Genomic DNA, 16,687 nt, shown 5'->3' with positions numbered 1-16,687 from the left:
CCTGAAATGCTAAAGGAAGCAGGTAGATTGCTCAGAGCTGTGTTCACAGTTTACATAGCAGGCAGTTGTTCCAGACGTTCCAGACACTCCTGTACAAAGTTGAGTTTCCCCGTGTGTGAGCTGTTTCCGGAGAAGAAATAAGAGCCGTAGTCGGTTCCCAGCCTCCCCGCCGATCCACTCTGTTGATCTGCATCCTTAATGAAGCATAAATAATAATAAATAAATAAATCTTTATTTATATAGCACCTTTCAAGACAGAATCACAAAGTGCTGCACATAAGATTACAAGTCATAAAAAGATTTAAAAAGAGAAAATAAAACAGGCATAACATTAACCAAAAGCAGTTTTAAAAAGGTAAGAGTTGTTTTTTAAAAACAGCTACTGAGTCCACAGTTCTTAATGCGTGGGGGAGAGAGTTCCACAGTCTTGGGGCCACAGTGACAAAAGCTCTATCACCCTTAGTCCTCCTTTTAGTATTTTTTATAGCAAGTAAGCCCTGATCAGATGACCTCAGAGACATGCTAGGGACATAGGGCTGTAGCAGATCAAAGATGTAGGCTGGTGCCAGTCCGTGCACAGCTCTGTAGGTCAAGCAAACCTATCAGCAGAGCTTGGTTAGCTCAGGTATGCAGCGTGCTCAGACTGGTTCTTGGCATGCTCCTCCTCAACACTGTAGGTCTGTATACACTGTAATTATAGAGCACTCCCTCCTTTATGGTGCTTTTGTTATCATAGCGCTTACCTTCATGCCTGCAGGCACAGAAAAACAAAAGAAGACCCAGGATGAATTTACTCGAATAACATTTGGCAAACTATAAAACAAAAAGTAAATCGCTGTCTGTTGATTGCAGGTCTAGTTCTTTAAGGGAATGTGTGCCTGGATTATGCAAGTCACGGCCGGAGTAAATGAAAAGAAAAGCCAAGTTTCCTGCTTGGTTATACATTAAACTAGTTGAAGGTCTGAACCTAATCTTCAGTGTCGAGCGGTATCACAGAGTTGTGTGTGAATAAAATACTAAATCATTTTCCTCAGTGAGCAACAGCGCAGTGTTGGTGTAACCTTCACTGTCATTTACCGCAGTAATACTGCAGGGCAAAAGTGATAGTACTGACTGATCCAAGTGTTACCCACACCAAAGTTTTGCGTGACCATGTCGACTTACAGCCTCGACTCAAAGCTGAGTTAGCCAGAGTTCTGCCTAAGATGGGCCAGATATAATGTGCGTTAAGACATTTGAGCCACTGTGCAGATGTGGCCCAGGATATAATCCTTGCAACACAAGTCAAGCACTTCACTTCATTGGCAGGTAAATAAACCTTTAGGTACATTGTAATCTGCACGCATGACCTTCAGCTATAAGGACATAATGAAGGTTAGTTGCTTTATGTAGACTTCTTGCAGGCTTTCAGTCAGGTTACTGAGTGATATTTGTAAAGCTTTACACTTTGATTCTGTACCTTTACGGTTATCACTTGAGGTCAGTGTGATTGTTATCAGCACATCCTTTACATCCTAGAAATAGTGAGTTGGACCTGTAGTGGATTAGACTGGTTTGCCCTTTATTTGGCCCAATCATCTGGACATAGCTAATAGACACTTGCTCGTGTCATTTAACATGCTAATTTCTCTTGCTTTATAAGGACACATAGACTAGAAATCTAAGTCTCTTAACTCAATCCAAAGCCATGAGATACTCTATGGCAGGGTTGTCCAACTCGAGTCCTCGAGAGCTACCGTCCTGCAGCTTTTAGATGCATCCCTACTGCAACACAGCTGAATGAAATGGTTGGATGCCATCACATTTGGCAAAGCTGTTGTGTGTCACAACAAGGATGTGACTTTTGGCTTTTGCACATTCTAATCCCAGGTCGTGGCAGTTGGCTAAAAAAAAGGTCTACCAAAAAACAAAAAAACCTCCAAAAACAATTAACTTATCTTACAACTGTTAGTTTAGCTTCTGGTACAGTTATCTAGTACATGTATGAAATGTCATGTGTTTCCTGGACTGGATAAGAGATGCAGTCTTATTCTGTTCTAGCTGGGTTTTTAGTCTGATTATGGTCCAACAGCAGGTGTGGCAGGTGTATTCAGGCTATGCAAAAAGCCCACCCTGTGAAAAACTGAGCCTCACGTCTTTTGAATTCCACAGGTTTTTTTTAAAGCTTCTTCTCCGACAAAGCTTCTCTCTTGTGTTCTTGACAGCAAGTAAGGCGACACCGCTTCTTTCCCTCTGTCATTTCTCCTCTTTCTACCTTTCTCTCTCTCTGAAGGAGCTCAACTCTTTTCTTGCAAAAGCCAGAGGAGGACAGCAGGGAGAGGTGGGGGCTGAAATCAGAGCCATTGCCTTGGAGGTGGAGGCGATTTATAGCGTGTTTGTGCAGGAAGAGGAGGAGGAGCAGTGGGAGGAGAGCAGGCAGAGTGAAGGAAAGGAGGGCACGAAGCAGTGACAGAGGGCGAAGAACTGGGACAAAAGTCTGTCGAGAGAGAAAAGAACTCTGGAGTTTATTGTTGGAGCTTTGAAAGAGGAGGATTAGAAGGAGGGAATGAGGAGGGCTTGACTCACTCTATGCAGCTGAATTTGGATTTGCAGCCACATGTGCAGGAGAGGAAAAACGCAGGTACAGCGACAGGGTAAAGGTCGCTTCTGCTCTTTCTGCGTGTGTGTTTTAAAGGTTTTATACTGGCTTGTTTCTGCATCGTCCGTCTGCTTTGTTTATGTATTCAATTCAAGAAATTATATGACGTACAGGACACTGTGAAGCGTTACAGGAGTGAAATAACCAACATGCAGTGCTGTTAGCAAAGATTTAAACCCATCTGTGTCCGGTCCCATTGTCGTTCAGCTTCTTCTCCTCAGGTTTCTGCCTTTGTGTCCAGAGCTGTGTTTTCACAGACAAAATGCATTTACTCGTTTGTCTTTGGGATGTTATTATAAGGCACCTTATAATACACCTGCTCAGAGTACTGTAGGTGGAGGAGGATTTCATTACATTCAGACATGCTGTGTGATCTTGCCTCTGCTGGTTTCACCCGTCCTTGTGGATGTTTTTGATTTACTTTGTCCTGGGTATTCACATTTGTCACTTACAGTTCTGCCCTGCAGTACAATGAAGCTGAACGTAATATAGTTGGAGAGTGTGCAACGCTCAAAAGTGACATTCAGAAACTCTGCAGTGACATTTATTTCTTAAAAGGGTAGCCCTGTTTCTAAGGATAGGTTTCATTTCTCTGTAGTATTTGTCTGTCCACCGTAAACAGATTTGCTTTGATCTCTCTTAACTCTGAGCAACACGTGCAGCTTTCTGTGGCCTTTGTCTCAAATGCTGTGTTATAGAAACTATTCCTACACCCATTCTTTTTCTCTATATATGGTTAACCATGCACCCTCGCAAAGATTTATGTGTGAATAGTTATTAAGTTATTCAACTTCTTTACATCCACCATCACGACAGTGATTAGCTGAGCTGAGGGTTAGGGGTAGCTTTACCTTACTCTGTAGAATTTTCCAGTATACGTCGATCCCAAATTGTAAACTCAAGAACAATAAGGCCACAGATGCATATTGGAGACTTGGTCTGAGTTATGTTATAGTCTCTGTTTGTTTTGGACTGTTTGTTTAGCACGTGGTGCATTTGTTAAACATGTCTCCCAGTAAGTTTATTCAAGCACTATGCAGGTTGGTTGTATTTACTGGAGTATTTAAATTGGAAATGTATTTTCATTATGAAATAAGCGTGGATTGCAGAGTTTAATGGATGTAGAATAATGGCACCATTGATCTACAGCTTTGAAGCTTCAGATGTCACTGGGTGTGAAATCTCATGGAAGAATAAAGGCTTCATAATGCAAAGAAAACAGAAAGAAGATGGGTTGAAGAGTGGGGCGTGACTTGTTGCTCGACTTTTTGACTCTTTGCTAATTTATTTGGCAGTTTGTTACTTTAAAATTAACATTTTTTAAAAGGAAATCTAATCTTACTTAGCATGTAACATGCTCTGCAGGACTACATGACAAATTTAAGAACCCAACAGTATGTAAAATATGTTCAGTTAAGTGTACTGCAGATTGCCACAATTCTAAAATTCTGCATCAATGAGAGGAGCTAAGTAATAATCAACAGTATGAAAAATGTAAATTAAAGTTCATTTATGTTTTAAACTTACAGGTCAGGAAGAAAAATTAGAGATATATTAGAAAAATAAAAGGCTGAATAATTCTTCCACCACAGCAATAAATCACGCTAAAGAGTTTTCTGGTATGAAGGATTGGAGTAAAACTCTTCAGTACTTTGAGTAATTTCTGACATGAACCTCCCAGGGATAATGTCGAGGCTCCAAAACTACTTGCACTGATTGGCAAAGGTTCACAGTTTGATTGAGGATTGGGGTCATTACCAATGATGGTGAGAACTCTTTATATTAGCAATAATTAAGACACATAGTTGTATTTGAAAAAATAATGTCTATAGCCGTTTTTTAAAGTGTAAAATGAAAATTGTGGCTCAGCTCATCTGAAAGAGCGAGACAAAGACACAGAAAGAGAGACAATGTATCATTGTCAGTTCCAGCTCTTGTCTGTGGGAGTACAGGGAAATGAAATGAAAAAGGTCGTTCCTGGTCACAAACTCACTAATCCCATCTCAGCTTACTCTGATACATCACAAAGAAACACTCTTGACCTGACAGAGCAGTCAGCACACTGACAGTACAGCTGATTAAATCCTGACCAAATGGAATCAAAGGAAAATCAATGGGGAATGAGCAGTACCTTACTCAGGCATGATTACGGGATCTCTGTAAATTATTAATAACAATAACAAAAGTAAGGAGAAGAAATGTTCACAAAGGACAAAGTGTCTGCTCTGAACTGACATTAAATTTGCTGTGCTAATTTGTTAAATGACATGAAACGGAAAATAGAACTGAGGCTGATGGGAATGCTGGATGGAGTGGAGCATGAGGAGGGCTCTGAGAAAAGCTCGGGGAGCGAGAGTTTCTTCATTTCATCTTCTGGCTTCAGGATAGCACCAACTTTTCATGGCATCAGCATGTCGAGATTTTTCTCTAGAACCAACAACGACAACCTTATTTGCTAAAAGAAGAACGGGCATGTGTTCACTGAAGTTTATTTTGACAGTCAATAAATACTAAATAATGAAAGTATTACAAGTGGAATCGATATTGAAACTTCATGAACGTAATGTTGTTTATCCTTTGCAGCAGCTGGCTGAGTGGACAAACATGGGCTAATGGTCTCCTCCTTCCTGGTTTTTGTTGAGCTAGAGCAAAAAGAAAAGACATTGATGTGTGTCATCATGTGTATCAACACAAAATTATAGAATGAAAGTTTTCAGAAAATGCAGCCATGGGGACTCGACATTGTGGTTGATGTTAATCATGGTAGAAACAAAATATCACCATAGCAGTCTCCCTGTCGATGTCCAACGAGCTATCGTTTCACCGATCAAGCTGTGCTCTCTAACTATTCGATATGTTACTTCAATCTGTTTGACTAAACGCTGCAAAGGCACCTTAAATATGATCTTTTTCATTTGGGTCATTAACGGAACTGCCACAAACAGACTTTTTGTATTCGTCTTTTTAAATGTTTTAAATTTGAGTTTTATTTCCTCATAGCATGTCTCCTCTTCTGCACTGAGTTGAGTAATAGAGCCGGTGTGTTTTACAGAGGAAAAATCTGCACTAAAGAAAAATGTTTGTCTCTCTAGAGAAGCTGCAGGGAAAAGAGTGCACGTGTCAAGGCTCTGAGTGCAACTCATGGAGCAAAGGGTGAAAACTGGGTGGAAAGACTCTGAAACACGATGAACATTGATGCCGGAGGGAAAGGATGGAGAAAGTTTTCCTTTTCTTCACACTGACACTTGTCTCTCCCTCTATACAGAAATTCTGAAAAATGATGCTGGTGAACAAACCTGAGCAGCAGATTGGTGATACTGGACAAAGCTCTTAGAAAGGAGGTGGTTTTAGATTTCACTCAGTCTGTTGTTGCTGTCTGATTTAGTGAGTGAATCTTGACCATAGTCAAGAAAGACATCATGTCCCAGAACGCCGGTCCAATTCTGATCCAACTTTAAATAGGACATATTATTTCACTTCCCCATCAGGGAAAACCTTTATATAGCTTTTTATGCATGTAAACGTCCACAGACAACAGATGCTGTGTTCTCATACAGAAAACCCTGTTGTCGAACTACCTCAGTGCCTTGTTGGTTGCCATGGCTTTCCCCCACTACTTATCTGGTAGTGGGGGAAACGTTTTGGTATGCCATCACATAAAGTATGGCAACTGCCTCACTTTTATATACTTATACTCGAAGCCAGTCCTGCTAAATGTCTCAAATATCTGAGACATTTCCAAATATCTATTTCCAGCTGATGGCTGCAAAAATTAACACGGGGGCTTAAAAGGTCAAAGGTCAGGTTTTCCAAAAATCTTGTGAATGCAATAAGTCAAGAAGACCTTTCTCTGCACTCACTGTTTATACATGACTGTGCATTTAATCATGAATTATTATTCATCTCTGGCTCTTTTTTCCCATCTTCCTCCCCTCACCCTGGCTGCCCCTCCCTGAGCCTGGTTCTGCCAAAGGTTTCTTCCTGTCAAGAGGGAGGTTTTCCTTTCCACTGTTGCCAAAGCGCTTGTTCATAGGTGGCCATGTGAGGTTTCCTCTCTTTTCCTCTGCATTATTTTAGGGTCTTTACTAGGGTTGTTCAATATAACGAAATATATCGAATGACGATATAAAAACGTTTATCGTTTCCTATCACTCTATCGTTTGTTTCGTGGTGTCGTGAAATATAAAGTTTACAGCAATATTTGTTCATCGTTTTGATGGTCACTGTAGTGGCTATATTAGTTTCTTAAAGTTCTCTCTTTCTCTTATATTTAATATAACCACACTACAGACAGACAAGCGCCTGTTTTTACGTGTTGTCGTTAGCAACAATGATGGTAAAACGGTCGCGTGGCTCTGCTGTCCGCTTGTTTGTTTTCCACGTAAACCTTTCACAATAAAGCTCAAGATCCTGTTGAGACTTAAACTGAGTCACGTGAAAGAGCAGATTATTTACGGATGAGAAGCAAAAAGAGCCGCCAGGTGCTAAAAAATAAACCGTAGACTCAAACGTTAGAACAGGCTTTTCCCCGCAGCACGCCGTGTAATAAATACAAAGAAAATGGCGGCCGTTACAACTTATGTCTAAAAATGTATCGTTTCATGCATCGGTTAAAACACTCGACTCCAGGTACACGACGCCCAGCTGGAAACACTTCACTTGAGTCGAGCTGCCCGAGATTCACAGAATTTACAAAACATGTTACATTTTTGTGATTTATATCGTTATCGGGATATGAGATTTTGGTCATATCGCACAGCCCTAGTCTTTACTTTATAATTTAAAGCACTTAAAGGCAACTGTTGTTGTGGTTTGTCACAATATAAATAAAGCTGAGTTGAAGTGACCTGGGATTTTCAAATTTTCAGCATTGGTGCATTTCCTAGAAATTAGTGACCTCGACCTAAACATTAGAGGTCAAGTTTTCTCAGAATCTTGTGAATCCAATAACTTGAGAAGAAGACAACATAGAAATTGATACCAGAGAGGTGTGTCTACTAGTAACCTGGGGTGTAGCAGTGATGGTTGCCAGTACTTTTTAATAATAATATCATTTAGTAAGAGAAAAAAGTAACTATCCCGGAGAGAAAGCAAATATTCTTCACAACACTGTTCGTGCCCTCCATACTCTTGGATGGTTTGAGATCCTTATAGATAGTTATAAAAAGCAATGTTGCCTCGAAAGTTGAGATGGTTGTGTGTTCATGAAGCATGCTGAAGCCGGCAGAAGAAAAGAAAGACACTGTTAATGAAAAGGAAAAACTAATACGGGGCCCTCCTGCCTGCTATGAAATCAACATTTTCAATGATCAGAAGCTGGGAGGGATAATTGGGTTACTGTATATATAATAACACAGTGTGTGGTGATTGCTGCTCTCAGTTTACAGATAGTAATTCCTTGTTTTTCCTCATTACCTATTTATGGGTTAAAGAGGATCAGCTTTTATTGTTAGCATAATGTAAAGCAGTGCCTCTTCTGCCAAGGTTGTTGACAGCCATCGAGTAGTCGTGTGAGGGGAGCTTTGAGCGCTCTTCGCTCTTGAGGTCTTCTTCCTGCTGAATAGAGGATGAGTGGAGTTGATTATTGGTCTCCACTCTTATCTCTCTCCTCTAATGCAGAAGCATCTGCTGATTATTCCCTTAATCAGGACTATCCTCTTTGTGATTAGCTTAGGGCTAAAAGAGCTCCTCACTCACAACGAGGACACGCCCACTGGACTAAAGCTTTGCTCTGGGTTCCTAATTGCATTATCATATGTTGTGTGTGAAGACTGATGGGCAGAGGTGGGTAGTAACGAGTTACATTTACTCCGTTACATTTACTTGAGTAAGTTTTTGAAAAAAATGTACTTTTAAAGTTTTTTGCACGATACTTTTTACTTTTACTTGAGTACATTTGTGAAGAAGAAACTGTGCTTTTACTCCGCTACATTTGGCAATATTCGACTCGTTACTTTTAAAAAAAAATGATTAATTTCACACATTACATAATACTGCTAATAATGGATCATGCCGCCAGTGGAGTTTTCTGTAACTCTTTTACCAATCAGATGTGGCCATGCAGTCACATGACCAGTTTGAAACTGTGGCGGGCAGAGCGGCCCAAGCGTTTTAAAGTAGCGACACACGGAAAGAAGAAAACTAGGGCTGCCACGATTAGTCGACTATTAAAATCGTCGACGACTAATTTAATAGTCGACGCGTCATTTGAAGCTTTGTAACATCCCAAAAGACGCAGGAATGAGTAGTAGTATTTAAGAGTGTAATAACGGACTGAAACAGAAGATGGCAGCACTGCATGTACAAGGATGCCAGCTGCCGTTAAACACAGAAGAAGAAGAAGCTGTGTCCCAGAATTCATAGCGCGGCCCTGCTCAGTTTCCATCAATGGCGGCAGCTAGTTAGTTTTAATGTTACTCTTATTATTCTTTCTGGGTCACAAAATAAACGTTTAACATATTTTCAGGCGAGAATGTAGCTGTGTAAACTTCAAATATGTGCTCAGTTTATCAAGACACCACATATTTTCAAAAGCGCTCCGACGTTTTCGGAGACGTCTGTTACCCACTAGCTCGATAGCGAGCCGGGGGCTAGGCTCACTAGAGCCGTGAGAACACCGGACTCCCGGCAGATCATTTTCAAACCCACCGCCGTCTTTCACTACTCAGGTTAAACATGATATATAAGTCATTTAGATAACTTAAACATGTTATTGTTTGGCTTTTTTCAGTATTTTATTTGTTCCTGAGTAAATCGGTTTGGCTGAGATTAAAGTTATAGTTTTTACACAGCTGAATAAACCAAGCAGACAGCTGATTATCAGAAGTGTGAGATGCTCGAGAATATACTCTGGTGTCCTGTTATATTTTAGATATCAAGGAGTTTATTGAACTTCACTGAAACAATCTGCAAATTTCATTAAAATTTAATAAACTACCATCTTGTCTTTATTTTTAGTTAGCACATACCTTACACACTTAAAGCTGTAAGCTAATGATAGTTATATAAGAGCAGATGCTGCTGGTGCAATAAGCTGTACGCTGTACGTCCAATGGATGATGATTTGATTAGTTGACTAATCGCAAAAATAATTGGTGACTAGTCGACTATCAAAATAAGCCCTACCATCCACTCATCCATCCACCCCCCCCATCCACCCACCCATCATTCCACCATCTATCCACATCAGCAAAATGTTAGATATAGGACTCAAACCTTGGTGCTAAACACCTAGCTTCAAAATCAAGTCTGAACCCCTTAAACAAGCGTTTGAAACAAATAATCCAGGTCAGCCTCTTTGAACGGGCTCTGCTGACAGTGTCGCTCTTTGTGGCAGCAGTTTCTATTTTTACATAATGCGACATTAAGGACTGAAGTGTAAGAATCTCAGAGTCTGTCGTTTTCTGTACAGGTTTGCATCAGTGGAGCGAGTTCAGGCGGACACGCCTCGCTCTCGTCTTCATACACCAAACACTCCTCTAAACCTGTCCACCACCCGGACAGTCATCCATATTCTTCTTCTGCTGCTCATCCATGATCTACAGACTCGTTCTGCCCCATCAGTAATTCAGTAACACACCAGGTGCTTGACAGGAAAACTTTGTGATGTTTTTCAGAGGATGAATTTTACTGTCTAGTTGATGTGTTTCAGTCCTTTTTGACATAAATGGTTGCACCGGTTTTCGAAAGCCCTCGGCTTTGATTTAATTTGCGGGTGAATGAAAGTGAATTGCTGCTTTGGGGATGATAGCAGAGGAATGTTTAGGAATTGTTGCTTCTCTGTGGTTGCTGTGTTATCCTTTAATTTACAGCCATTAGACTGAGTTATCTGTTGTTGTGCCTCCACCCCGGTGCCACCCACGCTGTCCCTTCAGTGCTGTTCTCAGCTGCTTCGATGACAGAGGGGGCTGCAGACTGCCGCAGTCCTCCGGTGCTCCCCGCTCACAGCGTTTTTACTGCTACAATTAGAGCAGAGAAAACGTTTTGTGCAGCTCCTGCAGAATCAACAAAAGCTGCCTATTAAACACCTCTTTAGTGGCACTGCCCCTCACTTTTATTTCCTCTCTGAGTTTATGGCTGTTAGAGGCGGAGTGTCCAGTACACTGCCACGACCTATAGCTCAGCCTCCACCTCATTTACTTCCTCTCCTTTTTGCTTTTTTTGCTTTTCTCTGAATCTGGTAATCTTCTACGTACTATGGCTACCTTGCCTCTTCCTTTTCATTTCATTCTTTACCTCCAATTACCTCTGCTCCTCTTTTTTTCTGTTTCCCTTTGATCGTTGTTTTATACACCTCCTTAATCTTCTTTTCATTTCTTTTTCATTGTTTATCTCATTCCCTAGTACTTTTCCTCTGCTTCCTATGCCCTTTTAACCTCTCTGCTTCCCTTCTTTTCCTCATTCCTTTCTTCCTATCTTCTTTTTCCTTTCCTTTTTCCTGTCTTGACCTTTCCCTTCTCTTTTTATATATTCTTCCTCACATTTTCTCCTGTTTTTCTTCCTCATTTCTCTTCCTTTTTTCTTTACCTGTCCCTTCTTTCTTTTCTTGTTTGTTCCCACTCCCATTTCCTTATCTTTCAAACTTCTTCCCTCTTTATCTCTTTCCCTGTTCTTTTGCTTGCCTCTCTCATTCTCTTTCTCTTCCCCCCACCACACTTCTCTTCCTTCTCCCCTCTTCTTAATCTTTACTCTCCCTGCTCTCCATCTCAGCTCTCCTCCTCCTCCTCTCTTCCTGTCTCAGCACCTTTCATTGCTCTTAACGACATAGAGCGCATACATCAGCCTCACTAATTAACTCATAAATCATCTCTATGTAGTTGGAAAGTTGAAATGTCTGGCAGAGTGTTGGAGAGCCTTTCAGCACGCAGTGTGATCCACTTTTACAGCAGATAATTGTTGTGGTTTTAATAATGCATCACTTTAAACCATGTGGGGCTGAACCACAAATAACAGTTTGGGTTTTTTTGTGGTTTAAGTCGTTGTAAATTTCTCAGTGTTTCTCCTTCTAGGTTTCGTGGGAATAACGTGTGGTAAAAACTGAATCAACATTTCAATTCAGCTCAAACACCTGACAGAGCTCAGCTCCATTATTAAACAGTCGATTTGCTGGTAAAGTGATTTGTTGGAATCCTGTAACATTTGAGTCAAACAGGTGATGGTAATGTGGGTGGAGTGGACAATTAGCAAGGAAGAGGAAACTATGTTAGGCATGATATCCTGCTAACATTCACAGTAACACCCAAGAGTTATTGCTCTGACAGCCTTGTTGACCCCACAGCAGCACTGAGCACCACACATTTGTGTTTGTTTGTTTTTTAATTTAAAAAAGCTGTGGTTGCTAAGTTAGCTCATGCATCGTGTTAGGCTGCTGTTACAGTTACCAACTACATATACTGCTAAAAAAAAAATTAAGGGAACACTTCAACATTTTTAAGTTGTGGGGTGGGGCGTAGGGGCAGTGCCCCCCTTTGGCCCCACCTTGGTGCCACTCCTGTTGTTGGGAATTGATTACCTTCTTAGACACAGATGTGACACAAAAATGGCAGGAAGAAGAACAAAAGTTAATTCCTGATGCTAGACATAGTTGATTTAACAAAACAAAAAACATTAAGTCTGTCTGGCAGCTGCTCTGGAGCTTTCTATCATATCACGTGGTCACATGGGTTTCCCCGCTAAAGACTGAAAACACTTTTATTAAACATTCTGAAAAATGATGTGTGTGCAGCTGATACGTGGGGATATTTCTTGCAGACAAGTTTTACATATTTGCATGTTTGGATGACAAAAAATACTTAAGTTTATCAGAAGTGTGTCAGCAGTACTTCATGTAGTACCAGAGGTTTTGCTTTTTGGGTAATTAAAACTTTGCAAATGAATGAAAAGAGGATCAAAAGACTTCCTGCAAAAAATATATTAAGGTTTTTAGGTAACAATCACTTGGCAGGTTACAGTCATGGTGTGTCAGGATTTAGATTAAATGCATATTGCCCACAAAACAACATAAAGGACGAATACATGAGAATACAGTCACGTGTTAAATGGGCTGCACTTCCACATTCACCAGCTTACACCACACATCAGTGGCACCAGAGATGTTACAGAATAAGATTTTTTTTCAACTTATTTCCTTAAATAAGGCCTCGTTTCAGACAGATTTAAAATTTCAAACTGAATATTTGGATGTTTGTTTGTTTTTAAACATAATTTTTAGACTTTTACACATAAAATATTACCTGTGAATCTGCTGTGTATGACGTATAACAAGGAAACATCACTAGAAATCATGGCTGCACTGCAGTGCGTAAGTATTTGGACGATGCTAATTTGTTGCCTTTTTACTCCACCACCGGCTTTCGGCGTTAATTGCAGGGGTTTAATAAAAGCACTGCATTACCTGTTGAGGAATTATAGCCCTTTTTATATGTAGTCCCCGTTTTTTAGAGGCTGAAAATGGGGGACTACAAATGACTGACAGTTTAATGGCCGCACAAGCCTGTGTTTAAACGGGCCAAGGAACAAAGTCAGCGGGTGTTTAAGCGCTTCAGTAATGCTTTTAAAATGTAAATTTAGCTCCTAGTTATTAAACGCAGAAATATTCTTGAAGATTTTTCTTCCACGTGAGCTGCAGCCTCCAGCACAAAGTTACCTTCTTTCTGCTATGAGCTTGCTTCCATACTGTTTCCCACTGGCAGCCCTCTCTCCTCTCCGGGCTTGTGTCTAATTAAAGAGGGATTAATGAATCACGTTGTTAAACAAAGACAGACCTCCCGCTCTAATCAGGCTCACATAGAGGGAGGGAGGCCAGCACAGACAGAGCTGGACTGACAAACATGGAGAGCTAAACTGAAACTTGTATGGGACTTTCCCCCTTTTCAAGTTTTCTGTGTGTATGGAGCAAAGTGACTCTTTCTCCTTCTTTCAGTTCAGTTCAGCTTCATCGACTGAAACAGTCATGTGAGCTCTGCACGGTGACTCCAAACCTCAAGCTGAATGCTTTTAAAACATCGACTCTAATGCGTCTGCCTGTAATTATATAGTCAGCTAATCCATGAAGTTCTGCAGATGCAGCTCAGGAGCCTCGTGTTCACATCCAAGCAGTGGTTTCATCTTTGCTTTTTGGTTTGAGTATTTCTGTTGCTGACGTCCTGAATTTTCACCACATCAGGCTCTTTACCGAGAATGATGTGAAAAACGTTCGGTGTGTGGCAGAAAGAAATGTCCTGGTGATGAGAGGTCAGAGAGCGATCAGACGTGCTGGAGCTGAAAGGCTACAGTAGCTCACTAAGTCTCCACAGCTGTGCTGAGCTGAAAAGCAGCTCAGATTAACAGGATGCCCAACCTTGAGGCAGACAGGCATGAGCATGCCAGCCAAGAGCAGCAACTCGATGATACAATGAACAGAGATGTGCCAAAACTGTGAAGATAAAGGCTGAAAAAATGGTAGTGATGAATCACAATAGGGCATCAATCTTTTACCATCCACCAGCTCACCAGCTATTCATTGGTGAGCTAACCAGGCACATTTTCAGGCTCTACGTGTTACATTTGAGTTGAAGTCAAAGACTTTGGACGAGGATTTCCATTTCTGTGTCTCAGCACCGAAAAAACCCCTAGACAGTTATAACCCAGTCTAGCTGGGATAAAATGGCTTTGTTTCTTTCCTTATCTGTAAGAAACTCATTTTGTTTTGCATTTTAATCAGACTCCTTATTTTATCTCTGAAGGTCCAGAGTCACTCACTGTTTAGACTAAATATCACCTTCAGTCAGGGACAAAGTGTGGGCCATGAAGGTGCTGCAGTCATGACAGAAATTCAATTACAAGTACGTACAGTTACATATTATATAAATATATTGATTTAGTGGCTGCACGGTGGCACGGTGGTTAGCACTGTTGCCGCATAGCAAGAAGGTCCTGAGTTCAATTCCACCATCAGGCCGGGGTCTTTCTGTGTGGAGTTTGCATGTTCTCCCCGTGTTTGTGTGGGTTCTCTCCGGGTACTCCGGCTTCCTCCCACTGTCCAAAGACATGCAGCTTGTGGGGATAGGTTAATTGGAAAATCCAAATTGCCATTAGGTGTGAATGTGCGAGTGAATGTGAGTGCGAATGGTTGTCTGTCCCTGTGTGTTGGCCCTGCGACAGACTGGCGACCTGTCCAGGGTGTACCCTGCCTCTCGCCCTATGACAGCTGGGATAGGCTCCAGCGCCCCCCGCGACCCTGAAAAGGATAAGCGGAAGCGAATGGATGGATGGATGGATATTGATTTAGTAACAAAAGTGAATAAAACTGGTCACAGGAGGTGGTTACTTTGTGATGTTATACATTCTCCTTGAAGGTTGTGGACCAGCGACAGGAGTGTCACACATGGCAGCGTTAGCGAGTGTATCCAGCAGCACTTTTCCTCAAGCGTCAGTGTTGTATTTGTAAATGTTTGTGTGATGAAGAGCCAGATTTTAAAAGTTGTCTCTTGGTTTTGTAAAATTGTGTCTCTGTAAGACAGAGGTGCAATAATCGAGGTCGAAAGCAAATATCATTATGAGTGTAACAGGCTGTGAGTGTCGGCCTGGGTTTGGTTTGGTGATTTTGGTCCATCTGTGAGGACTCTTGGATGAGGTCTGGCTGTCCTCTGGTACTTTCGGACCGTGTGATTGTGTCTTCTTCTGTGGTTCAGATCTCTTACAGATTGGGTCCAGACTTCTTAGAACCGTAAGCTTTCTAACTCAGATAGTAATGAATCACTCATAAGAAATCTGCAGACTGCTTTGGGATGAGACCCAATCAGCTGGAATGAAGAGAAATTGTTCTTGGTTTTTAGACGTCCTTGAAACAAAACGAGCTTGGAAAACTGGACATGTGTCAGTTTTCCACATTGAAATCTTGTGAACTCAGTATTTGTTGGTTAAATTGAAATTTTTCTTCAGTAACGACTTGAACTCGGATGGCTCTGTTCTAAGTGTCCTGTTTTGACTCTGTGTTCTTCTCTACTCAGATGAAAGGATGCTGCAGAGACCTGCCGAGGGACTGAGCCCCACCTGATAACCCCCACCCCGCCCCTCCCCTCGTCCTCTTCCCGACCCCTGACCCTCAGAGCCCTCAGTGCCGCTGTCCCATCATGAACCTTCTTTGCCGCGGGCGCCTAAAGCTGCTGGCGGCGTCACTCACAGCCATCGTCCTGCTCACCTGGCTCTACCTTCTGGCTGGAAACCTGGAAAGTGAGTATGAAGAGATTTCAGGATGTGCGCGCAACAAAATCACTCAACGTGAGTTCTGCCAAGCATTGATCATTACACGGTCCAAACTGAGAATCCACACAGTGTAATTTTCATAGACGCTGGCTTGCGGTCTGGGTCAGACGGCGTCGCAGGAATCCTACCAGCGACAGCAACACATCAATTATCAGATGCATTTTGCAGCTCGGCTCAGTTTCCTTTCAGTCTGACTATGAAGTTACATTTTTAAACGCATGGAGGCAGTTTTCTGTTTAGTTTGCTTTTTCATTCAGAGAGACGTTTTTGCGTGGTGTCTCCTCGAGAAGCTTTAATAACACACATACTAACACAGGAAGTCACATGTTAGAGGCACAGTATCTCTGCCAGTGCAGCTTCAGGATTAATTGCTTTTTAATTATTTTGAATTCAACCTTGACACTTGTATGAACTTACATTTTCTGTGGATCATGTCAGCAGTCCTCTGATCTGTAATGTAGTGCTGGATCAAACTATAATGAACCGATTTGGGAAACATTGTACCAGTTGTGGGGGTTTTTGCCACAGACTTTGTTGATATAGGTAAGCAGCCTTGGCTTTAATCTCATTAAAACTGAGGATGCATATCTAATGATTCTCCTTTTAACAATTTATATCCAGGGCCAGCATTTAGTGCCAAAGGACTAAATAGTTTTATGTATTGAAATATTATCTACATGCTTAGATCCTCACAAGGCTTAGAAGTTTCACATAAATATAATAAAGACACCGATAAGGTCTTCTGGCACCTCTTCTGTTCTTGATGTGTCTCCCAGTCTCCCACTGTCAGACCACCAAAGCGCC

General features: G+C 41.5%; 1 protein-coding gene across 5 annotated transcripts in view; it reads left to right on the top strand.

Moving 5' to 3' along the window:
- Nucleotides 1-16,687, top strand: part of large2 (LARGE xylosyl- and glucuronyltransferase 2) — a 138,908-nt gene that overhangs the window by 88,948 nt on the left and 33,273 nt on the right. For 3 of the 5 annotated variants that reach the window (XM_024803200.2, XM_024803198.2, XM_076885821.1), the window contains one exon: nucleotides 15,628-15,850. In XM_024803200.2, coding sequence (XP_024658968.1) covers nucleotides 15,751-15,850 — 100 coding nt within the window. In that variant the 5' untranslated portion in view covers nucleotides 15,628-15,750. Of the gene's footprint in view, nucleotides 1-2,426; nucleotides 2,634-15,627; nucleotides 15,851-16,687 lie in introns of those variants that run through there. The other 2 variants (XM_076885828.1, XM_076885829.1) reach the window with 2 other exon arrangements.

This window comes from Maylandia zebra, linkage group LG1 (genome assembly GCF_041146795.1).
Source record: "Maylandia zebra isolate NMK-2024a linkage group LG1, Mzebra_GT3a, whole genome shotgun sequence".
Lineage (NCBI taxonomy): Eukaryota > Metazoa > Chordata > Actinopteri > Cichliformes > Cichlidae > Maylandia > Maylandia zebra.
This window is presented reverse-complemented; position numbering and strand designations above follow the sequence as displayed.